This window comes from Thermobia domestica, chromosome 8 (genome assembly GCF_964235325.1).
Source record: "Thermobia domestica chromosome 8, izTheDome1.hap1.1, whole genome shotgun sequence".
NCBI classification, from domain to species: Eukaryota; Metazoa; Arthropoda; class Insecta; order Zygentoma; family Lepismatidae; genus Thermobia; species Thermobia domestica.
The window spans coordinates 108,962,973-108,990,460 of record NC_137461.1 but is presented as its reverse complement, the minus strand read 5'-3'; the positions used below and the strand labels follow the sequence as shown (position 1 = coordinate 108,990,460).

Here is a 27,488-nt window from a genome sequence, read left to right as displayed (position 1 = left end):
GAACACGACCAGAATGGGAGAACAGACATGATAAACTTATTGTTCAACATGATAACGCTCGCCCACATGTCGCAAAACCGGTCAAAACCTATTTAGAAAATGTCGGATGGGAAGTTTTACCCCACCCGCCGTATTCACCAGACGTTGCTCCTTCGGACTACTACTTGTTCGATTGCATGAACAACGATTTGATTGGACAGCGGTTTACTTCTTCAGAAGATATCGAAACATGGGTCTCTGACTGGATCGCTTCCAAGGATGAGGACTTCTTTCGCCACGGAATCCGTACATTGCCTGACAGATGGGCGAAAGTGGTGGCTAGCGATGGACAATATTTTTCTTAAGGTATTTATGTATTTTGTGTTTGTACTACAGCTTCAATGTGTGCGTACCAACCGCACGAATTAATTCCTAGACCAAATAAATAAAACTGAACTGTTTCTTTTATCACTGGAACTTTCACAGTAACTGACATCAAGTTTCGTCTTTCCAAGATTTACCTAATAACCTCTGAAAATGAATTTATATTTGAAACATTAAGAGAAAATGTAGCCGATCTTGATTTCAATATTCACCTTCCAAGATTCACCTAATGCAAAATTATGTTGGTAGCAAGGAGTACCACACAAAAAAGTGATTTTATTAAAGTAAGAATACCTTGCTTATCAAAACAGTGTGAGCATAATTATATAGGTACGCCAAACAACGAACTGTGATAAGTTACAACAAAAGGCTACATAAATCATAGACTAAAGCGCGCCAAACACCGCATTATCTTATAAAATAATCTTAAAAGTGAGCAGGACTATATGTAATTTATTTTGTTCATTAAAAAAACGAGAGAAATCGTTTCACGAGAAAAATAAAAACATATAATGTGAAACGTGCCAAAAAGAAAGCGTAAAACTTACGAGGAAAGTTTAAGATCTGGCAACCCTATTGTAAAGTGATTTTCTTTTTCGCTCGAAAGCTTTATACTACTTTTTTTTTTTTTTTTAAAAAAAAAAGCGTCTTCGAGGATATTCTCTCTAGAAATATCTTGCAAAGACTTTTATAAAACAAAATATTTCTTTTGTTGTTGTCAGTTACATGACAGAAAAATGTTTCTTTGATACTTTTAGTTCTCTCTGAGTCAAAGCGTTGAAATAACATTACCATTATGTAACACAAGCACCTTTTAGAAAATGAATAAAATAAAAGCTGCAAAAGAACGAATTTTCTTTGTTCTTAATACTAAAACAGAAAAAAAGAACATTATTATGCAATGTCAGCATAATAGTCCACTGGTAAAGACATTTTTTTTCCTACAGTTTGTTAAGAAGCTTATTTTAGCGAAACTTCATTATTTATTTATCATGTTTTGTCTATGTGTTCATCTGGGAACAACGATGTGTGTGCATCCGTGCGGGAAGCACAAAACCTCATAAACTACTTGATGGATCGCCATTAATTTTAGCCACGACGCGACGTAGAGGATCAAAACTTAGGAATCAAGTACTGTACATTAAAGGAGGTGATATTCAAACTAGAAGTAGGGTTCGTTTCCCGGTGGGGACACTCGATCCAAAAGGTATAACAGCTTTTTCAGGCTAGACATCCTGAGTACTGTTTTCCTCATTTACACAAGGCAAATGTCAGGATGGTACCTTACATAATAGTCCCAGGCGGCTTCTTTACTTCCGCAACCCTTTCTTCCTCTCCAATTCCCCGGGCAATGAGATCATCGAGGGACGTCATCCCTCATATATGTGACGGGTTAACATGGCGATAGATGTCGAAAGCTCAGAAACTCTAATTTTTAATCCTAATCCTAACCAAACTGGAAGTGGTAGAAATCAATCATTTCCGGATTTAACGATGACCACTACAGAACGAAAAAGGTAAGAGAGAGCGAGAAGCGGTTACTCTGGAATCAATTTAGCTTTCTAAGAATAGATACAATCTTCTCTCTTAACCCTCTATTTAAAACCGGAAGTGACATAAATCAACTACTTCCGGTTTTAACGTTGATTGCTATAGAATAAAAATAAAAATAGGTAACATGAAGTAAGTTTTCTGTAATTAATTAAGCATCCCAAGAACATATTCCATCTCCACTTTAATTGCTTTAGTAAAAGCTGAAGTGGCAGAAAACTACAACTACTTCCGGTTTCAACATTAATTGACAAAATATCACAGTATACAAACCAAACTCATTCACATGATGTACACGTGCCACTTCTAGTTATTATACTTATTTGGTAAACTTCAGGCTAATGTGTAATGATTTACAAAATATTGGTGAAACAACTTTCAGAAGTAACTTTCGAATAATAACAAAACAGAATGCAATAAACATGAATCGAAAATATTTCATTTTCAATCCAGATACATTTGTGAATATACCAGGTATATTATCAAGAACCGCAATACTTCCAAAAAATACATGTAATAACAGCATTTAAGTCCAGACAAAGAAAACTGTAAGATTTATCTGTAGAATAAATTCACACCAGAATATTCAATGAAATAATGTTGCGTAAACGACTCGCAAAATTAGATATGTATAGCTACTATTCCTTCCTTTGTAGAATAGTAATGCATGCTTTCATTTTAGTTGAGTCTTTGTGTTTTGCTTTGTTATTCCTGTACAAACTGAGGTTGAGAAAGACGAGTGATTTAACGGCTTGATAAAACTTTTTTTTTTTTTTAAAAAAAAAACAAGGATTTTTGTCAGAGAATTTTTGGGATTTCTAAAATATTTCCGTTTTAATGACGAAATAACTGTGCGTTCCACATTTCTTTCCCAATGTAATACGAAAAAATAGAACATTCAACTAGTGTATTCGAAGAAAAATCATGAAAACGTTCCTTAGCATTGGTGCATAATCGTTGGACAGCGCATTGGTGCATAATTCATCTTTTAACAAAAAGTGTTAGAATACCTGTTCTGGTAATGTTCTGAATATCGTGAAACAAAATTATCTTTTAATTTTTATGAATAAATATTATTATTATTATTATTATTATTATTATTATTATTATTATTATTATTATTATTATTATTATTATTATTATTATTATTATTATTATTATATGAATAAACTAAAATCTTAAGAACATTTATTGATCCCGTTAAAATTCGACGGTGAAAAAGTTACTGACGCTACCCAAAAGTATCTTATTTCAAAGATTTTGACATGATCCTTATAATAGTACAGAAGGTAGGATTTTTGTGAATAATAAAGTTTTACTACTGTATTAACCATTATATATATGCAATATATGCAACCAACTTAAGCAATCGGTAAAACGCATATAACAACATGTATAACTTCCAGGCATTATGTAAGATGATTAGGCAATCAACACGACACTTGTGATATATTGGGTTCCATAACTTGCATCTACTAACAACAATACAAAGTCAGTTTGACAACTGATCAACATAGCTAGACACAGACTGAACACAGAATTTACAAGTATTTTATTCGTAAAAGCATTTACTTAATTGTAGAATCCACTACAGGGAAACAAAAGTGGCAGCTGAATAAGAATATAGGAAGAAGCCAATAAAACGAAAATTTCCGGTTTTGTTAACCATGTAAGTTGGCTTTTCAGGAAACAAATCTCCCTCCTAAAAAGTAGGATTTTTTTTATCTCTATGAAGAACAGGACTTATTATTAAAATGAGCTTCAAATTAGAATTGAGACTTGAATCTGGCGCAGGTGGTGTACACAGACTAGCATACAAGATCAACCCTCACAGTATCGGCTACTACACTGTTTCAACACCAAGACAACTGGATCTCAACGTACTACGTACAGTACTACGTCACCAATCCCGACTATATTAGTCCTTTTATACATGCTTATAATTCATAAAATATTTTGCCATATACATAGATCCGTATTTAGGTATTTAACGTCCCTGGGGTCAAGAAAGTTTTTCACCCCCTTATAGTTGTTTGTATTCAGTTATGCGTAGACCTAGGTCTAAAGAATACAGCCGCGACAGCTTATACAGAGTATTAAATGTGTTATATTATTTTGGGATCAGATTGCTCACGTCAAAATAAGTAAAAAATTTATATGGACATGTGCTCGGAAGTGAATAGTTTCGGAGTTATAGGGCGCCGAAAACGTGAAAAAAGTGAAATTTAAAAGTTCATACTTCCACTGCTATGGGACATATCGTAGTCGGATCGAGACATCACTGAGGAATGGTATGTGAACTATTGAAATATCCATGTTTAAGAATGCTCTAGTACTTACACACCAATTTTTAGAGGGATAGGTGGAGAGTGATCAAGTACTCTCAAACAGGCTCTCTAAAAATGATTGTGTAAGTTCCGGAGGTTCTGAGAAACGGATATTTGGATAGTTCTTGCCTTTCAAAAATAACTTCATAGAGATCTGATGGGAAATCAGAAGAAGTAACATTTTATGTGATTAGTCTGACAAAAAGCCATCTTTCTCTCAGAGTATCACCTGTGCTGACTTTTCTGCAAGTTCAGAAACTTGTTGTTGCTAATTTTAGCGTTCCTTTCCAGCATGAGGCTGTATGAGACGTGGGTCTACACTTCAAGATGACGTCAGAACCACTGTAATGCATTCAATGCTCTTCCTTCAGAATCAAACCCCAAACCACGTGCAGCAAAGACACGCACGCTGTAGTTACTGAACCAGAAAGAAGGGTTACTCCTCCATGTTTTGTAACATAAGCCATACACTAATCTTGATTTTGTCAGCTACTTTACGAATTTAGACATTTCGTGCGATTTTATAATATGGCAGTTTACTGTTTATTAATCAGAACATGAACTATTTCTACAGACGCAACATCCGCTCATATTTTGATTATAATGTTGCCAGTGCTTTATAACATCATAGGATGGTATACTTGGCCCATGCATCGTTGTCTTTCCCTGCAAGTTTTGTAAGGGGGTGTTGTCTTTGGCAATTTCTCTTTAATCTTCTGACTCAATTATAATACTATTATACCTGAAAAATAAACAACAGTACAGGGTTATATGTTATAATTAACATGAACGAAGCATTTTTGTTCCATGTGTAGTCTTTTTTTGCCCCTTTACAGTTAATGCTTTGCTCCTATTTTCACAGCAACTATAATCACCCTGTATACATCGAATTTGCCTTCAATATATCGAACATAATGTATTATTAATAATAATCACTAGATAATTGATTTAATTGTGTAGCAAATATATTTTTAATTGTGTTCCTGCCTTTTTGTCAGGACCAAAAGCAATCAACGATGGATGAAACTACGGACCACTGTTCAAATATCCGGTGCACTTTCCACGCCTCTCCAGAAGAAGAGCGTCTTGAAACGGGAAGACTCCTTCTTGAAAAGGTTCTCCACCAGGCAAATACCAGAGACTCAGGTAAGATATATATTAAGTCAATAGCTCTTTAAAAATCTTCCCTTTAAACCACATGACTCGATGATATGAGTTCTCCAGCATAAAGTAAAAGTCAACATTTCTCGTTCAGAAAATTGTCTGCCCATATAAAAGGATGAGAGGGAAAGTCACTTTCTCTCTTCAAAAAAATTAAATTCACAGATTAGTAATACACATTTTAAGTCTAGTTGATCTATTTATTATTATATTAAATGTACAATATAATTTCCATATACATGTTATTTTTGTTAATTATTGCAAACGTCAAAGAATTGTAGAGTAATATAGGAACACCGATCATTTTTTTCTAGAGAAAGATTATGCGACAATCCTGTATAATATGAAAAATGACAGTTCGTTTGGTTTACAGTGAAAACAGACACTTCCTGGTATCAGAAAATCATGTTATTGTATTTTGGAGTCCAGATCTAGGTTATCATATAAGTTGACCTATAGGGATATGTTTAATAAATATGAGTGTAAATTTACAGTGGTATGTGGTGTTGTTTCCTATCAGGGAACAGGTTATGAAGAGTAATACACCCTTCGACATTGTCAAACATAAGGTAATATTAGCGTTTAACATGGTAAATATCATGTTCATTAGTTTTCTCTGCGACTGATCGGCTTCCAGTATCATCTGTGAACCTCGGAAATTGCTTTTCCAGGCTCAAAGTTGCTACGCCTGTTATTTTGTGAAGTAATATTGTAACAAGAGGAGACCTGAAAATTTCATGTCTTATTTCGTTAAACATTTCCTCTGCTACATAGCTGCTTAGGCCATTTTGAAATTACTAGAAGTTCTGGAAAACATATCTGCGTTCAGCAAATAATTTACAACTTTCTAATGATATCTTACAATCAAATTCTTCAGTTCAATATAGTTGTTCTTCTTCATTGACTTGCTACTTCTCTCTATGTCTTCTTTGCTTCAATCTCTGCTTTGCTAAAGACAACCTCTGGAACTAATAAGACATTCTCTCTTTCTGTTTACTTTTATATTTTCATTATTTTTAACTATCTAATAGCGATATTGATCATATATTTAACCGTCAAACCTTGAGTAATTGAATGTCTTTACCCAGTACTTGGATGGAGATGGTTTTGGATCTATTCATGACATCCACTATTTACATAAAAAAATGATTACTGGATTCTGAGAAATTGCAAACGACTTTGCAATAACAAAATAAACATGACTAATATTACAATTTATAACTTTATGAACAACCAGTTAATAATTTCGTAGAATTATGGTGTCTACTTTGAAAGTACATTACATAAAATTTTATTTTCGTTTTAAATTCTGTAAGGTGAGAAGAAGGCCTTCTGTTTAAAATAACCATACATTATTATAATTCAGTGAACCAAAAGGACAAAATTTAACTTGATCTCTCATCCATTGGCTGGTTCATTTCTGAGGAAGACGCAATTTGCGAATTAGTGAGCCCAGGAAAGCTACCACTCGCCTGTTCCGTTGTCGCTTTATTTGCACAGGTTTAACTAGCAGTATGGAAACCTAACCCTTCTTTACGATCTTTATCGAAAAGGTGATATCACATCCAATGTTATGCAAAAGGATAAACACGTTCCTTTATTCCTTAGCAAATTAAAATTACATATACAAAATGAACTGTATGATGAGCTAAATTCAACTACACATATCTATACACTGATAGGAACAGGCCAAACACACAGTTTCCTCTGTTCTGTTTCATTAAAAAAAAGAAAAAAACATTCTACTCGCCATATTCAAGAATGAGATATTAACCTGAACGGTGTTGTACTCTTGCAGAGTGAACAACACGGAGTTTGCTTCCGGTAAGGCAGTTAATGGATTTTTCCGTGCAAGATACAGGTTTTAGAATAATCTACATCTTACTTAGAGAGCCACAAAACGGAGGAACAGTTTTTCCGTCTATTCCGTAGAGTATTCTCCGCTGTAGATTATAATTACCGTATAAGACGCATCCAATTTTCAAGTGTGTTCAAGTTGGGAGGAAAAATTCACAACATGTTATATTTAAACAATACATAGAGATATTTTATCAAGTAACATATGCAAAGTTAACAAAGCGCAATTAAATATAGATTCGCACATGTGGATGTCCGTTGTGCGTTTACATTCCAGAGAAAAGCATACATACTTTGAAATAGTAAATAAAACGATTGTATCTGACTACAACTAATGAATCATTAAATTATAGATAACTAGAATGCTGTTGTAAACTGTAAAGAAACAAGGGAGACGTTAAATAACACAGAATCAGGAACACTTACAAAAATAGAAATAATAAAAAAATGCATTCCATTTTTCGATTTATTCTCAAAGAAAACAATAATAAACAAAATAAGACAAGTTGTTCTAAAAAACAAAAAAAAATCCATGGATTTATTCTCAAAGAAAATAATAATAAACAAAATAAAACAAGTTGTTCTAAAAAACAAAAAAAATCCATGGATTTATTCTCAAAGAAAATAATAATAAACAAAATAAGACAAGTTGTTCTAAAAAACAAAAAAAATCCATGGATTTATTCTCAAAGAAAATAATAATAAACAAAATAAGACAAGTTGTTCTAAAAAACAAAAAAAAATCCATGGATTTATTCTCAAAGAAAATAATAATAAACAAAATAAGACAAGTTGTTCTAAAAAACAAAAAAAAATGGATTTATTCTCAAAGAAAATAATAATAAACAAAATAAGACAAGTTGTTCTAAAAAGCAAATAAAAAAAATCCATTTTCAGGAAAATTAAATTTACACTTTTCTAGTAACACATGACTGAAAGAATCATGGGTTGCGCTCTAATATGCAATCACTTGTTGATTCATATGAGAATGAAGAATTTATAAATTGATTATATATGAGAGCGATCCTCAAGCTTTTCTTTTCAATCGTGCATAAATAGAATATTTTAAACGTAATATTTACTTTTTTTACTTTTTAGTGCCATTTATTTTATCTTATTTGTTAAAGGTGCTTTTTTTAAAAAAATGTTTTTAAATATATATTTTAATTTTATTTTTACTTTTCGTACGATTTTATTTATTTGTATATATTAGTTTTTTTTAAAAAATAAGAAAACATGGTTTGAAAAATACTTTGTGTTTTACTTATTTATTTTTGAAATGTAGTATGAAAAATCATGAAAAATCAGAAATTTTGTTCGAATTTGTGAATGTTACCTGTGCACTAGATAATAACACTTTGGAGCTCCCTGGTTGCTAAGCGGTAAGTGTAAGTGCCTTTGGCGTAGGAGACCCGGCTTCAATTCCTCATGTGATTTAGATCCCAAGTTTAAGCTGTATATTCACGTCTCATATAGCTTTGCTACTGAAAGGGACGCTAATCAGATTATATCACTTTTAGTGCTGGTTATATATGAAAAGGCTTATATCGATCTTTAAAATTAAACAAGAGATAAAAGTTAAAGAATATATAAATATGTAGAAATATATGAAAATGAAATATTATATTCTTACCTTTTTGTATCGCTGTGCAAAATGTTATCATTGTATGACATCAGGAAATGGGTTAAATTAAGATTTGAAGACAGTTGAACCAGCTTATAGGCCGGCAAATATGGTAATTGGTTAGAATTATTAGACTTACAAACTATACTATCCATAAGTGTCGGTAGTTTTATAGAACTGCTATGTCCTTACGTCCGTCCGTCTGTGGACAAGTATCAGAGAGAGAGAGAAAAAAACGGTAAGAGATGTCGAAAAGCGGTTTCTTGAAATTGATTGAGCATCCCATTCATTTTCTCCGTTGTCTCTCTATTCAAATCAGAAGTGGTTGAGATTAACCATTTCCAGTTTCAACGTTTATGACAGAACAAAAAATGAATCGTTTTTTCCAATCGATTCAGCGTCTTAACATAGCATTATCATCCACAACACTGCCAAAATTGGACGTGATTGAAATGAACTAGTACTTTTGGTTTTAACTTTATATTCATAAAACGAAGACAATAAAGATTTTTAAGAGCGTTTTTTTTTTTTTTTTACATACATTCAGTATCCCAAAAATGGATTTTATCTCGACTTCTATCTACGATTTTTCATTTACAACACTAATCGCATGGATGATATGAAAAGCTATAACGACAAATAGTTCTCCAGATGGATTTAATATTACACGAATATGTTTTATCTCTGATTTTATTATTTTATTGCCACGGGAAGTGATAGATATCAATTAGCACTTCCGGTTTCAATTTTAAGCACCCTATAGTCAAACCTAGTAAAAGATAACGAGTAAGACTTTCTGATAAGTATTCACCATCCAAGGAACAGGTTCTATCTTTAATGTTATTTCTCTATTGCAATTTGAAGTTCTACATATTTATCTTTGATGTTATTCCTCTATTGTAATCTGTACTTATTGTTTGAGGTTTGAGTATTGGATTCGCGTAGTTTGGAAGTTACCGTAATTTCAAGCTCTGAAATGAAACTCAGTTGCTTTCAATATAAATGTTGCCAACATAGTTGAGCTTTCCCAGTTGAGAAAAAAAATTACCACCATGCTTTCCTTATCAGAAAGATTGAAAGAATAATTTTAGAACTTTTCTTCATAATTTTCTGATATTTTCTAAATAAATTAATATTCCTAATTACTGTTTTTGAGGTATTCTCTATTATCCAGAAATACGTCTTTTCATATTAACTATAATGTTACACGTTTTGACTAGGCACACACTATCACTACCACAGATATGATCTGATGTATCAGAAAGCAAAATCATTAGGATAGAAAGCTAACAAAGGTATACGCACGTTCGGAATCTAAAATCAACAAGGTCATTCACTCATTGACCATCAAAATCCTTAGAATTTGGAAGAAATACATAAAAGATCTGTATGATCAGAATAACCGCCCCAAAGACATTGCGATCGAAATAGAGAAAGAGGTGGATGATGAAGAAAAAGAACACAGTATATTGTAACGTGAAGTAATACAAGCAATCAAAGACATGCGAAGAAGGAAGGCCACTGGAGACGATGACATGCCAGCAGATTTGGTCAAGGGATTTGGAGACAAATGTAATGAAATTACTGACTTCACTTATTAACAAAATCCTTTGATCTGTGGAGAATGGTCAAAGAATTTTCTTGGATGTTACAATGATTACATTACCCAAGAAAAGGCAAGGAAAGAAATACAGCGATTATAAATTCATTAGCCTTATATCCCACACTGGAAAGATTATTGCGCACTTACTGTGCAGGCAGCTGGAAAGAAAAATAGAAGAGATACGAGCGAGGAAGATCAATCTGCATTCAGGAAACTAAAAGGCGCAGGAGATGCTATTGGGTTGATGAGAATATATCATAACGAGTTTTTGACGTAAAGGAAGACTAGTGTTTGTGGTTCATCAACTGGCAAATGCTTTTGACCAGGTGAATTGGACCAAACTTAAGATACTTAAAGAAATAGGGGTCAACTGCAGGGACCGACGACTCATTTGCAACCTGTACATAGGACAACGAGTGAAGCTACGCTTGAATGAAGGAGAAACCAATAGTGTGGAGATTGGAAAAGGAAATAGCCAAGGGTGTGGTATGTCGCCCCAATTATTCAACATTTGCAGTCAGTGTTTAATAAAGGAAACATTAATGGGAACTGGAGATTTTTAGATTAGAGGGCAGATCATTAACAAGATCAGGTATGCAGATGACATGGTTATTATAACTAGACCCAAAGCAGGACTACAGGAGATGATTAACAAAATAGCTAATAGATGATAATAGATAGTAGTTAATAGTTCATAAATGAATGAGGTGACTAGAAAACTATATGGAATGGGAATCAACATTGACAAATCGAAAGTCATGAGAATATCCCGTGGAAACGCCCTTTATGGGTCAGAGTAGAACAAAGAAAATTTTTTGAGGTCGATAATTTCAAGTGTCTGGGAAGTATTTTGACGAGAGACGCTTATTGCACCAACGAGGTCAAGTATTGCCATTACCAAAGAAGCATTCAACAAAGAAAGATCACTCTTTACTAGCAGGCGTCATATTGGGCTAAGAAAGAAGTTGGTCAAGTGTTATATAGGGATATTGAACTGTATGGTTTAGAGACTTGGATATTATGGAAGTTACAGAAGAAATATTTTCAGAGACTCGAAATGTTTTGTTGGAGGAAAATGGAGAAGATAAATGGTCAGATAGAGTAACAAACGAAGATGTTTTAAAACGGACAGGAGAGAAGAGGAGGCACCCTCCGTAAGAAGGCCAATTGAGTTGGGATATCTTGCGAAGAAATTGTCTTCTTCATACAACCATAAAAGGAAAAATGGAAGAAAAGCGAGGAATAGAAAGAAGAACGCAAGTGAACGATGATTTGAAAAATAGAAGAAAATATTGGGAGTTAAAAGAGAAAACTGAAAATCGAGAAACGTGTAAGAAATATTTTCAGCCCCCCCCCCAAAAAAAAAATAGTCCCTGGACCTCCCAAAAGGCAGAACATTTAATAATAATAATATTGTAAACAGAATCGCAGAGACAAGGATTATAATATCTTATATTGGATTATAATATATATTAGACAGATCTAATCATAGAGTGATTCAGTAGTAGAACGTTGACCTCTTGTATGTGAGGTTCTGTTTCTACTCCAGCTCTCTTCAATTGGACTTTGTGGTACACAAACACTAAGTGTGTGTGTAGGTTTACTCGGGATTCTTCTATTTCTTCCCACTTTCTTTATTCCATCATTTTGTTCATTATTATCAGTATTTTCGTTAGCCTTGATCAATAACGTGGGATATTAAACTAGAAAAATATCTAATTCCAATGATTAGAACCATTTTAGTGCTTTTAAATTTATTTGATTTTATATGGCTATATTTTCAAGATTTTTACTAATTTAATGTTTGATTAATTTACTTATATCTTTTCTTAATTTACTTTTTATCTTTTCTATTTTCATTATAATTCTTCTCTTCTTAACTCCTACTAACACTTACTGATTTTTCATTGCATTCACTTAATTTTCTCTACTTCTTCACATCTTGAAATTCCACTTTCGTAAAGTTCACCTTTATTCTCCGTACATTACAACATTTCAAACTAAACATTTAATGAGCTTTTGTTCCCTAACCGTTTATTTAACGAAGTATGATCAGTAAAACGATCTGATTATTCCTAAAGCCTTTTTTTTTAATTTCCTATCTTTGTAACTTTTTACTTCCAACTTTTACTTTACATAATTAAAGGAAACCATTTAGAATGACAGGTATCAGACCAAAAACAGTAAGACATAGCCACAAATTGTCTTTTTGTACAAATTCAACATCCCAAGACTACATTCACTCTCTGTCGTTGTCTCTTTATTAAATTGGGTGTGGAAGAGACCTACCACTTCCTGCTTTAATATTACATTTCCATAACGCAAAAACAATAACAGAAAGTCACAAATAGACCTTTGATATTGATTCTGCATTCGAATAATAGAGTCCATTCCCGCTTTTATCTTGTACTGAAACTGGAAGAAGTAGATGTTTCATTTCTGGTTTAAATAATATGCATTTCCCATATTTTGAAGAAATGTATCGTAATTTCACAATATCAAACAGAACTTCCTTGTGAGGGCTAAGGTGGTTCAATTACAGAGGAGTATTGGTTTTTTGGTTCTTTCCCAGTTCGCGATAAGTGTTTTTCTGTGGTAGACAAACACCGTATTCATAGATTTTATCGGTATTCTTCCGTTTTCTCCTACTTCTTCATTCCATTGTTTCTATCATTATCACCGTATCCCTTAACCTCGGAGTAATCGTGTGACGTAAACTATAAAAGTAAGAAAGGAAAGAATCTCATTATTTTTATGTCGTTCACATTTTAGATTTTCACTTGAAGTATTACCTAGGTGCCAATAACTAACTTGCTTCTCTCTTGAAGCAATTTCCATAATTTCAGTTGCCATTGGTTTTATCTTTCTATTATAAGAGTATTATAAGAAGAAATATTGAAAAAAAGCTAGTCTATACGTACATAGAAGACGTTAATTAAATTTCTACCGAGAATATTGTGAGGAATTAATTTCAGCATAAGCAAACATTCTATACTTCCATAATTCTCGCTTGCAGACAAGAACACTTGTTTGCTGAAAGGCTCAGGGGAAATTCTCTACTTTCAAGTACAGGCCTTGTTCTTGACTTCGTCTCAAAAACGTTTGAAGACTGCGTCACTTAGAGATTATTATCGTTTGACATTATGAGTTGTAATTCTGACGTTGGCAAGCAAAAGAGCCTTTATTGAAGCGAAGTCACGTGACTGCGCAGCTCAAAAGTCAACAGTGAAATTCAGCTTGGAACTCACTTCACTCAGCAGGCTTCGAGAGGAATCCTTGTTGTATTGGTTAGAAGAGGACAACATCAGAAGATCTTGCGACATCCCGCTTCCTGTGTACTTCTTCCGGCTTCGACTTACTTGTTCACTCCTATATAATTGAAATACGCAAACAGGAAACAGACATAATGAAAGAAAGAAAAAAATTAACTTAAATTAACTGACCAACTGACCTTTTCAGAGTTTTTGTCAGTTTACATTTTGTTGATCGATGAATCATACTACAGCTACCATAACAATATTTATACAGAGTGTTAATGAAACTAAACTGACAAACTTTAAGAGATGATTTCTCACATCAAAATAAGAGAAGTTTATATGGTCATATGGGGAAAAGTACATACTTTCAGAGCTGAGACTATCCAAAAACGTGGAAAACCGACATTTCTACACATACTGTTTACAATTCAGGAAACCGTGGAGTGACGATCGGTATCAGCGTAAAGAAAGTCATGCGTACTTTCCGGGTCGTTGAGATGAACAGTGACACTTCTGATGCCGTGCCTCGCAACATAGGAAATAAGGAGGATATATATATATATATATATATATATATATATATATATATATATATATATATATATATATAACTATTCTATCAGGCGTTGTTTCCATTGTGTACTAAAGCACAACAACACACTGAGCAAGGCTATGTGATAATATGTAACAAAACACACAATCACGTAACAGTTTCGACACAATAACTGTTGTCCTCCATTCCTTCTCTTGATTTCGTTCATCTATGTGCCTATCAGAACCAACACAAACTAGCTTGCCCGAATCAAATGAATGAGATTCTGCTTCTTTGTCTCTCCAATAAATTCGTTGTCTCCGCAGCTTTGTTCGTCCTAGTATATTTTTCGGTTTATCCAGTTTCAGGTCTTTCAGACATGCATTTATTAACTTGCCTGCATCTCGGTTACTAATGTCAATTATTTCCATCAGTTGGCTTAAGTTTGGATACTGATGCCTGTTTTGTACTAGCCGTGTTTCGGAATCTGTCTTCTGAGTCGGATGTATTTGGTTGATAAAGTGGTTCATCTTCTAAGGCTACATCACTTGCTTCATTTTATTTCGTAAAACTCAACTGGTAGGCACTAGTTTTACTGGTTGTCAAATTTTGCAAATACTTTTTCCTAAACCACACTTCCCGGTCCTTTCTCTATGCTTTTTCCTGAAGCGAACTCGAAACAATCTTATCAATCGGACCGATTATCATTTTTCGAACCGAACCCTGGTCTACCCAGAGGTTCCTTTCGATTTGCGGTTCTTTTATACCGCATTTACACAACTGTCTCTCGACTATTTTGTCCCTAACACACTTGCAAGTACAGATGCCAAATACTTCCTTGAAATTACTGAAGTCCGCTGTGAATGTAACTGAAGTATGCTTTGCTTGTGAATACTTTTGGAGCAGTTGGTCAAGTTTATATGAGCTTTTGAAGTTTATCCAAAACACTGGAATATCCAATGACTGGAATGCTAGCTTTATTCCAAATACTGAAAAGATCATTAGCCACATATTTTAAAATATCTCTTGTAGAAGGTGTTTCTTTCCCCCTCTTCAGGTACAATTTCTCTGTAAAACAGTTAGCCTTTAACTACTTCTTCCTTCGTTGGGAGTTGTCTTCCAGAAAATACCTCAGGTTGACCAAATATAGAATGGTCAGATACTCATCAAGTTGAAGATGATGAAGCCATGGTCACTTTCAGACACATATACTACGTTTTACAATTTCAAAATCTCGTTGCATTTGGTGTAACAATATTATAAATGTTAAAACAAGGTTAGGTCAAAACTTTCTTGCGGGTGTAGGGATAAAACCGTTAATACTACATTGAGCAGAAATTAAATTTTACGCAAAACAAAAGATAAATAAAAACGCAGATTATAATTAAAATGAGCAGCAAGAAAATTCCGTAGGTACACGCGTCATCTTTTGTTTCATCAAACTACTTTTTCAATGGACTTTTGTTGCTACCATTTAGCGAGAAATCCAAAAGTCACAAAATTATAAAATCACTGCATCAATTACCAGTTGCGATTCTCTCAGGAATTTTGCTGAAACTGTGCTTAGCACATACAAGAGCAGTAATCTTCATTAAATGTGTATCAGTTGATTTTTGCCCGCCCTAATCGAAAATGACCTATATCAGTGTCGAAATGATAGTTTTCGGGATCGCTGAGATGAAGAATGACACATCCGATGCCGTGTCCCGTAACATGTGATGGGGAAGAGGGAGAATCATCGAAAATGACCGATATTAGTGCCGAATCCATAGTTTTCGAGGTCACTGAGATGAACAATGACACTTCTGATGCCATTTAAATCCAAGTTCATCCTCTTACTTGGAGAAGGGGAGGGAAGAGATACTATATAAAAATGATCAGAAATTACCAATGTAAGTGTCGAATCCATAGTTTTCGGGGTCGCTGAGATGAACAGTGGCATTTTCGACGCCGTTTAAATTTTAATTCAGCCACACAATGTGGGAGAGGAGGAGGAGGAGAAATATAGAAATGATCGAAATGACCGATATCACAGTGCGCTTTAGTAATAGTACAAAGTGACTGATAAATGGAACATATTACTATTTTATTTTTTATTTAACCCAGCGAAATGGGCAATTGGTGCTCTAGTTTTATATAATATACATTTGATATTTCCTTACAATTTTGTATTTATGTATTTACATGCATAATTTAGGAAATATTAAATCGTTATTTTCTCCATGCATGATAATAGCCTTGCATGTTTTCTACACATTTTATAATATAGGTCACTAACTTACTCTAATATTGATCCGTACATAAATAAAAACAATGCACCATTTGCTAGTGTTGCCACGAGACGAGACATTTCTCGTGTCTCGTCTCGTCCCGTAAACGAGACGAGACAGAACCCTTTTAGACGAGACACGAGACGAGACAGACTGCTTGTCTCGTCTCGAAGACAAGACGAGACGGGTCGTCTCATGAAATGTCTCGTCTCGTCTTGTGTCTCGAAAATGAAAACACTGGCGGGAATGGCCAAAATTGAAATTTCCAGTGGTCATATAGATTGCAAAAAAAATTCAAACGAAAAATTTCAAAATTTTGAAAAAAATTTCAAAACAAAAAAATTCAAACAAAAAAATTTCAAACAAAAAAAATTGAAACGAAAATTTCAAACAAAAATTTTTTAAACATCTTTTGAATCAAATTTTTCAAACTAAAAATTTCAAAAAAATTCAAACCAAAGTTTCAAACAAAAAAATTTGAAACAAAAATTTCAAACAAAACTTTCGAAACAATTTTTTGAAACAAAATTTCAAACGAAAAAATTTCAAAAAAAAAAAAATACAAAAAAAATTTGAAAAAAAATTTAAACAAAATTTTCAAACAAAAATTTCAAACGAAAAGATTTCAAACCAAAGTTTCAAACAAAAAATTTTCAAACAAAAATTTCAAAAACTTTTTAAATGTTAGAAACAAAACTGAATGCATCAAAGATTTGAAACTCATCAACCAATCAGATTACACGAAAGATAGTGATCAGCCAATCAGATTGTACGAAAGATAGTGATCAACCAATCAAATTGCATCAACAATAACTTTGCCAGTGTTGTAGCATGTATTCCCTTAAGACTATGAGTCATAAGATTCAATAAGGTTAGCTATCAGATTTCTAAAGCTCAAGGTCAAATCAATCACCACAAATGATCTTAGACTATGAGCTGTGACTAAAGTTCAAAGTATTGTTTCAAATTTCGCGCCTTATGTTAAAGTTCTGTTTATCACAATTCCCACATTTAAAGAATACTTCTCTCGATATACCTAAGTCTTAGAATTAATTATATCATTATATATTCAATAAGGTCAATAATGTCCGTCATTTGTTTACCTGAGTAGAACCAACCTTTTAAGTGTATACTCAAACTTAAGAAGTACCACAACAAAGGAAATAAATCCCTGTACACTACCTCATCAAGGTCAATCACGTGGTACATCGTATTGCTTACGTTTATATTTGGTCCATAGGCTGGAATAATCAAAACCAATGACGCAATTTCATTTGACAATTCTCAAATTATCCATCATAGGTCAATAACTGATCACGTGATCATACTCATATTTGACAATGATTTACCCAATGAATGAGATACTATTCAATTTAAGAACAATTACCAATTATTGATATGACAATAAGAAATGTACCCCTCCCAAAATTTAAGATTGGTAACAAATACACCTGTGTCTTATGAAAAAAAGTAATAATAATGCCGTATCAAAGAAATAGGTCAATAACCTTTAAATTTTGAATGTTTGGCCATAAGAGGAACACCAACATCTACAATGGTCCTAGAAAACGTTTACCGAATTATGTTATCTGATAATTCCCAAATTTAAAAGGGAACATAAACATATAAAGGTAATAAACCATATAACGTGCTAAATACTTATCAAAGGGTCAATAACCTCCGAAATTTGATTTTGGTAGTTCTTTACCCATGAAAGGGAACGATGTGGACCATCCAAATTTATAGTGGTACATATTGAAGACCTGTACGAAGATACCAAATGCTTATATTAAACAATTTCTAAAACTGAGTGGATGAGCCAAGATACCCCTCCCAAATTTTAAAGGGTGAATCAATGTACCATGTCTTATGATAGGAAATGAGCCTATATACATGACCATATAACCATATACGGTAATAAGACCACATCAAACCGATAAATTGGGCTAAAAACCAAACACGTAGTACAACATATTGATTATGTTTATATTTTGGCAATTTTTTTACCCATGAAAGGGAACAAGGTGGACCACCCAAATTTATCATGATACATATTGAGATCATGTACTATGATAGCGAATGCTTAAATTGGAAAATTTCCAAAATTTAAGGGATTGGCTATGGTACCCCTTCCAAACATTTAAAGGGGTGCATCAATGTATCTATGTCTTGTGATAGGAAATAGACCCCTATACATGACCATATAATCATATAAGGTAATAGGACTTCATCCAAGGGAATAAATTAGGTCAAAAACGAAACACGTGGTTGTACTAAAATTTGGCAATTTCGTACCCATGAAAGAGAACGAGATGAACCACCCAAATTTATAGTAATACATGTTAGGGTCCAGTACTATAATACCAAATATATAAAATGAGTAATTTCTAAAATTTAAGGGGTGGGCCAAGGTATCCCTCCCAAAATTTTTAAAGGGGTGCACAAATGTACCTATGTCTTATGATAGGGAATAAACCCCTATACATAACCATATAACCATATAAGGTAATAAGGCTACATCAAACGGGATAAATTGGGCCAAAATACCAAACACGTGGTACAACGTATTGCTTACGTTTATAATTTGGCAATTTTGTACCCCTAAAAGGGAACGAGGTGGACCACCCAAATTTATCATAATACATGTTAGGGTCCAGTACTATAATACCAAATGTTGAAATTGGTCAATTTCCAAAATGTAGGTGGTGGGCCAAGGTACCCCTCCCAAAATTTTCAAGGGGTGCATCAATATACACATATGTTATGAAAGGTAATGGACCCCTGTATACGCCCATATAACCATATAAGGTAATAGGACCTCATCCAAGGGGATAACTTAGGTCGAAACCAATCACGTGGTACAACGTATTGCTTAAGTCTATATTTTGGCAATTTTGTACCCCCTAGAAGGGAACGAGGTGGACCACCCAAATTTATCATAATACATGTTAGGGTCCAGTACTATAATACCAAATGTTTAAATTAGGCAATTTCCAAAATTTAAGGGGTGGGCCAAGGTACCCCTCCCAAATTTTTAAAGGGGTACACCAATATACCTATATCTTATGAAAGGGAATGGACCCCTGTATACGCCCATATAACCATATAAGGTAATAGGACCTCATCCAAGGGGATAACTTAGGTCGAAACCAATCACGTGGTACAACGTATTGCTTACGTTTATATTTTGGCAATTTTGTACCCCTAAAAGGGAACAAGGTGGTTCACCCAAATTTATCATAATACATATTAGGGTCCAGTACTATAATACCAAATGTTGAAATTGGTCAATTTCCAAAATGTAGGTGGTGGGCCAAGGTACCCCTCCCAAAATTTTCAAGGGGTGCATCAATATACACATATGTTATGAAAGGTAATGGACCCCTGTATACGCCCATATAACCATGTAAGGTAATAACACCTCATCAAAGGAGATATATTAGGTCAAAACCTCCGAAATTTCAATTTTTGGCAATTTTTTACCCATGAAAGGGAACGACATAGACCCCCAATACTCATAGAGGTACATACTATGGTCCTAGGCTACCATACCAAATTTTGCCATACCAAATGGCAATGATAAAAATGCAGGTGCTATGTTCCAAAGTTTATTTCAAACAGTTCAACTATTTCCTTACTTTGTCGATTTTGTGAATTTAAAACAGGAAATTAAAATAGAGAAAGTTTCCAGTTTAGAAACGGAATTTTAGAAAATATTGGACATGTGTCTAATTATGCTGAGATTTCATCTCTAACTTGAGATACTCGCGAGATACCCAATTTTTGACATATATTTAGGACTTTTTCTCTCTATAGGATACGTATTTCTTTTATAAAAGTCATATGATTAAAAAAACAAATTAAATGTAGGTTCTAAGCTCAAAAAATTCATTTCAAAGAGTTAGCTGTTTTGCGTATATACGTATGTGCAAGATAGATAGGTAAGTCATCAAATCATATATTATTACAATTAACTCGTAACTATACCTCTCAGCAATGAGGCGCTGTTTGAAAGCAATTTCTGCTTTAGATTAAAACCATGTTTTCTAAATACAAGTATTTTATACATAGGGGGTGTCTCATATCCGTTCTAGTTTTTTGGAGTTACGCTAGGGTGACCAGATTTAGAGAGTAAAAACAGGCAGACACTCTACTGTCGTATAGTTATTGTTATGCCGTTATTCATACGGTAAGGAAGAGGTCTCTGTGTTTTAAAAATAATCATATAATTATTTATTCTCATTCCAATTTAATTTTTTACATTACTTTTAACATTTGATAGGAATCAGAATTAAGGGCATCAGTTGTCACTTAGATGTCATATTTTTTGATGACTGAAAGAAGGTTGATCTTTCCTTTGAAAAACTGTAAAAGTCCATACAAGAAATATCTCCCAAATGGCATTTTGTGATAATACTATGTAACCATGAGCCAGAAACGGGACACTTATTATTTTGCATCCCGTTTATACTTTTCTCGGGACACCGGACAACTTTCTGAAAAAGGGGACAAAAATTAGAACGTCTGGTCGCCGAAACTTACAGCAAACAGAGGGTATACTAAACGAATTTTACATATAAGAAATAAAGGGAAAATGATTAATTCATTCCCATGAATGAAAATCTATTGTTTTTTGCGCATTATAGATTGATGGGGCTGTATAAATTACATTTCATAACTTCTTAATACTAAATTAAGTACGTAAATACAAAAACAAATAGATTAAATAAATGAAAATTTAACCTTATTTTACATTGCCTCTTTGCTCACTCTTTAGGGGGTGTATGTACTATAGATATATACTGTGCTTACTCTATGGTACATACTGTCGCTTGTTGGCAGTCGTGGTTTTGTCCCGAGAGAGGTAAATAAAGGTAACGTGTGGTGTCGTGACTCATTTTGACCCATGTAAGTTCTAGCACGTGAGTCGTATTCCAAACAAAGGAGGTCATATACTAAAAAAAAAAAAAAATTGTTTCCAAACAGGACGCATAGCAAGTTGGACTTATTCTAAAGCGGTCGTATGCCGTGACACCACAATAGTATTTTCTTAATTTTAAGACATTACGTTGTAAAATTTTAACGTTATTTTTATTATACATATCGTAAATACCAAAAATATTACGTAGTAACAATTATACTATATTCTTTTCTGGTAGTATTTTTAAAATGTAAAACTAAAATTTATTGATCAACGTCAACTACTGCACATACAATTAGAATTGATTTATAATGTGACTCACATTATGTAAGATCCTCAAGGGAATCACAACTGATTGAAAACAATGCAGTCTATTTTCCGGAAATGTATATTAATTTCTCTACTTTTTTAAATGAGTTAATGGTCCTATGAGTATCCGGTCGATCGACAAGTTCATCAGGAATTTTGATCCTGAGAGAGATTTCTTAGTAATTTGTTGATTAATTACTAGTTTATGCGTCGAAAAGAAGTTATAATGTATCCAATGAACGAAAATTACATTATAACTGTATTAGTATATTAGTAATAATCGAAATATGACATGTAAGCGAATTAGAGGGAAAAAAATTTCGGTGTTGGCACAGTATCGTGTGATAATTAGAGAGATTCTTAAATTAGGGAATAACAAATAAATGAAATCTTTAAGTGTTACGTCCCACTCTTATGCCGGATAAGTTAAAGGAGACGGTGATGATGAGAAATGAATGGAATCAATGAAGTGGGAGGAAACAGGAGGACCCGAGAAAACCCAAGTACACGGTATTTGTCCACCACAAAGTTCACTTGGCGCAAGCTGGAATCGAACCGGGGACCCCATGCACCAGAGGTGAACTCTCTACCACGGAGCCACCGCGGGCCTAGGAAATAACTGACTATGAGTTAAGGAAGTAAGCAATTATGATGTGGTAGTTGGAGTCTGACTATAAACCATCAAGATGAACATGCGCCAACTTCGTTGATTATTATTATTATTATTATTATTATTATTATTATTATTATTATTATTATTATTATTATTATTATTATTATGATCGACCGATGATTTAAAATTATTTAGAATAGTAAATAGTGAGTATGATAACTACTTACTACAGGAAGATCTAGATACTGTTAGTACATGGTGTAAAAGTAACTTATTGAAAATAAATTGTGAGAAAACTAAATACATATCATATACTAACAAAACCCAATACTACGTGAGCAAATATGTAATTAATGAAGTAACATTGCATAAAGCCGAACAGATTAAAGATTTGGGTATAGTGTTTGACAGAAACATGAAATTTACCTATCATATAAATGATACAATCCAAGGGACTAGAAGAATAATAGGGTTCATTTTCAAACAATGGCCTGAGTTTAGAAATGCCAGTTCATATGTAGATTTATACAAGATGCTAACAAGATCGAAATTAGAGTTTGGTGTAGTTATTTGGAATAGTATAGGTATAACATTGACAAACAAAATTGAATCAGTACAAAAATGTTTTATTAGGTTACTCTGCTATAAAATGAATAGAGATTACTACTCACGTAGTTATGAATACTGGTGTCAATTTTGGGGATTGCAGGCACTGAGCGACAGGAAAAAAGTTATTGAAAGAGATTTTATTAAGAAACTACTAGATAATAGCTATAATAGTGAATATTGCTTGCATAATATAGGTATAAGGGTACCATGTATAATACAAGAAATATATCAACATTAGTTCCTTTGAATCCGAAATCTGTAATTTTAAGAAGATTGACCAATTCTTTTAATTTAGTTTAATTTATTTTTATCAGTATAAAAGCATGAATTTTAGAGCTTGACAAATATTATTTTTACTATTTATGATGACTATTTTGATACTAAAAAAAGGTGTTAATTTGACAACGAATTATTAATCCGATGTTATTTTACTTTATTTTATCATTATCTTTTATTGTCTTGTATGTAGCTTACATTGTTTATAATATGTGTTTATCTTCTCTGATAAAGTGCTGTATTTTTGCCGTTAGGCTGTTCATGGCACAGAAATAAACATTATTATTATTATTATTATTATTATTATTATTATTATTATTATTATTATTAATTGTTGCTGATAATTATAGATTTCAAAGCAGAATGTTCATTAGTTCATCTCCTTCGAAATTAATTTTCTGTTTTAAAATTTTAAATGATACCAGTATTGGTATCGGGCGATAATACAAGTGTAACTATGAGAAGAATGCAAACGTAATCTTAGGTTACAATAAGAAATATAATCTTTGTAAATAACTAACAATAACTAAATAGGCCTACAACCATAAGGTATAAATGAATAATTAATTATATGTAATTTTATATGTAAGTCAGTAGACCCAGAGATTGTATTTCGAATCAGGGCGCTCCAGGAGGCGCCCGGAGATATGGTAACTCTACACCCCTTCTTTGATCAACGTATTTCTCTGCAGGAGCACAAAAGAATTTACAGACGAAATAAACTGTGAGAACTATGATTTTTATTGTATAACAGAAACGTGGTATAAAAAGGAAAACTGTTATCTTTCCCAAATCTCCAGAAACTACAGTGTGCTACGAAAAGATAGAGATCTAGCAGTCACAAACAAGTCTAAAGGTGGGGGATGTTTACTCTTAATAAAAAATGAATATTCTTATGAAATCCTTACTCCCCCTGACGATTCCTTAGACATTATTATAGCAAAAATTTTAATTACTGACAGTACCCCATTGATTTTATGTTTAGTTTATTTCCCTCCTGACATGTTACCTCAAGATTTTAGTAACTACTGCGATTGGCTATGTTCTTTTATATTTACGAAAGATTTTAATGTAATTATATTAGGAGATTTCAACGCAGGAACTATAGATTGGATTTCAGGTAACCTAAGAACTGATAATTATTATTCGAAGAAAAAAGCACAGAAATATTTGAATTAAGCAATATTTTAAATTTAAAGCAGAAGAACAGGTCATATGATCATAGTAATCCGGGAAGAGTATTAGATTTGTTGCTGATAAATTTGGATAACAGTTTTATGCATTTTGACATCCCACCACTGACTAAAGTCGATCGCTTCCATCCCCCATTCATGTTGGAGTGGAAAATTATAGATAGTGGCAAATATGGTCCAGTTCCTCAGTACAAGACATATAATTTCAAACAAGCAAATTTTCTAGGTATTTACAAGGGCATTAGGGTAATTAACTTAATAAATAATTGCAGTAACAGTGTCAATGAAGCCACTGACCATTTATATAATTTAATTTATTCTGTATTTAACGAGCATGTATCTAAGAAGTCAATTGGTTGTAAACAAAAATATAAGGATGACGCGAGAATTGAAAGCACTAATAAACAACAACAAAAAGAACTAAATATTTTGTTAAAGGCAAAAGAACAAATGATGACGTGTGGTATCAGAGATATTCAGACCTAAGGAAACTTGTGAAAAAGAAATACATTGAAGCAAGAAAATCTTATTATTCAGGTTTAGAAAATAGTATTTATAAGAACAGCTCATATTTTTGGAACGTTTGTAAAAAGTTTGACTGTAAACAAGTACCAAAGCAAATAAATTGTAATGGTATGCTAATTCAAGATACTGTCGAAATTGCTGAAGCATTTAAGTGTGTATTTTATGAAGCTTTTAACTTAGAAGTAGGTCAAGAGGTATTGCCAGAGAATATCGTTAGTAATAGTGCCCTAATCGGAATTCCTACCATTACTGAATTAGACGTAATGGAAGCAATTAAACTAATTAAACCGAATACTACTCCAGGTCCAGATAATATTCCTTATTATGTAATAAAAGCTTGTGCAACTGAACTTTCAACTAATTTAGCAAATATAGTTAACGTTTCATTACGTACAGCTCTATATCCTTCAATGTGGAAGCAAGTATATGTTGTTCCTGTATATAAATCAGGTGATAGACAGATTGCTAGCAACAACAGCCCAATAACTCTTGTCAATGCATTCTCGAAGATATTTGAACTAATTATACATAAACACATATATTTTAATGTAAAAATATCTTAAATCAGTCTGAACATGTTTTTATAAGGGCAAGTCAATTATAACAAATCTAATTCATTTTACAGACTTTACCTATAACGCACTGAAAAATAAATTGCAAGTCGATGTAATATACATAGATATATCAAAAGCTTTTGACTCTGTCAGTCATAAGTATCTCATTAGTAAGTTATCAAATATTGGTTTGTCAGCTTTGTACATTCGCTGGTTTGAAAGCTCTGTCAAACAGAACATACAAAGTTAAAATTGGACCTGTACATTCTAGTGTAAGCTATGTAAAAAACGGAATACCACAAGGGTCGCCACTAGGCCCTCTCTTATTTTCTTTATTTTTAAATGATCTTACAGAAAAAATCAAATGCTCTAAAATTGTTCTATATGCTGACGATATGAAGTTGTTCAGATTAGTCAACAATGAGTTCGATAATTATTTACTGCAACAAGACTTAAATTCAGTAAACACGTGGTGTAGAAACAATTTTCTAAAAATTAATGATAAGAAAACAAAACTTATGACATACACCAATAAAACTCAATATTATGTCAGTAAATATGAGGTCAATGGCATACAAATAGAGAAAATAAGCAATATTAAAGACCTAGGTATTACATTTGACAGTTAGTTAAAGTTTTCTAATCACATAAATTGTATTGTACAAGGTGCCAGAAGGATAATAGGTTTTATTTTTAAATAGTGGCCTGTATTTCAAAGAGATAAAACGTATGTATTTCTATATCAGTTACTTGCAAGACCAAAAGTAGAATTTGGTTCGGTAATTTGGAACAGCATTTCTAAAACTTTGACAAACAAGATTGAATCTGTGCAAAAATGTTTTATTCGACTGCTATGTTTTAAAATGAAAATGAGCTACTACTCACATAGCTATAAATATTGGATTGATTATTAGGGTTTGGAAAGTCTTATAAATAGACGGAAAAATTTCGACAGAATATGCATGCAAAAAATACTAGATAACGTTTATATTAGTGAATATTGTTTACAAAACATAGGTTTTAAAGTCCCAAATCATAGCATAAGTAATACCATGATTTTAGTTCCTCTTAATTGAAAATGTGAAATTTTAGAAAGACTGACGTATTCTTTAAGCTCATTTTAGTCTTACTGTATTAAACAAGGTGAAAGTTTTATGTGATCTGGCTGATAGTTTTTTAATCAATGACGATTAGAAATTTTAAGCCAAATGTAATTTTATGACTACTGTTTTTAGCTTCTTGTTGTTTTAGATGGATGGAAAACTTGATAAGTTTTACTGCGTTGACAAGGAATTATTTCTACTTAACTGATTTTTATCTACATTGTGTTTTATATTAGTATCCTTCTTTTTATTGTTTTCTTACTTATTATTATTTTTAGTAGTATTATTATTCCATCGCGGCACTAAAATAAAGATTATTATTATTATGATTATGATTATTAAAACTAAACATTGTGACTTAACAAACGCGCAACACTAAGTCCCTCAAACAAAAATCCTGGCTACGCTACTGTGTTAGGTACCTTACCGTCATTTGCCTGGTGTGAATGAGGAAAATCCAAGAAAGCCTAACTCAGGATGGCTGGCCTGAAAAATGTTACACCTTTTCGACCGTGTCCCCACCGACAATCGAACCCGGGACCGCTTGCACCAAAGACGAGAGCGTTACTGACTACGCTAGGCAGTGCCACACCCACACTAATTGTTGTTATGCATTGGGTGATGTATTTCAATGTATCGAAACCCTTGGGGGTTTTGCCATAAATTTCTCCTTTCAAATAATCCCACAAGAAGAAGTCTGGTGGATTAGTGGTAAAACGTTCATGTCTGGTGCATGGAGTTTTTGTTTCGATCTCAGCTCGCGCCACGTGAACTTTGTGATGAACAAATACCGTGTGCGTGGGTTTTCTCGTTTTTCTCCCGTTTCCTCCCACTTTCTTC

General features: G+C 33.0%; 1 protein-coding gene across 1 annotated transcript in view; it reads left to right on the top strand.

Moving 5' to 3' along the window:
- Positions 1–27,488, top strand: part of LOC145693139 (uncharacterized) — an 896,225-nt gene that overhangs the window by 356,527 nt on the left and 512,210 nt on the right. Inside the window, exon 4 of the mRNA XM_081768874.1 lies at positions 5,240–5,387. Within this exon, the coding sequence (XP_081625000.1) occupies positions 5,240–5,387 (148 nt within the window). The remainder of the gene's footprint in view (positions 1–5,239; positions 5,388–27,488) is intronic.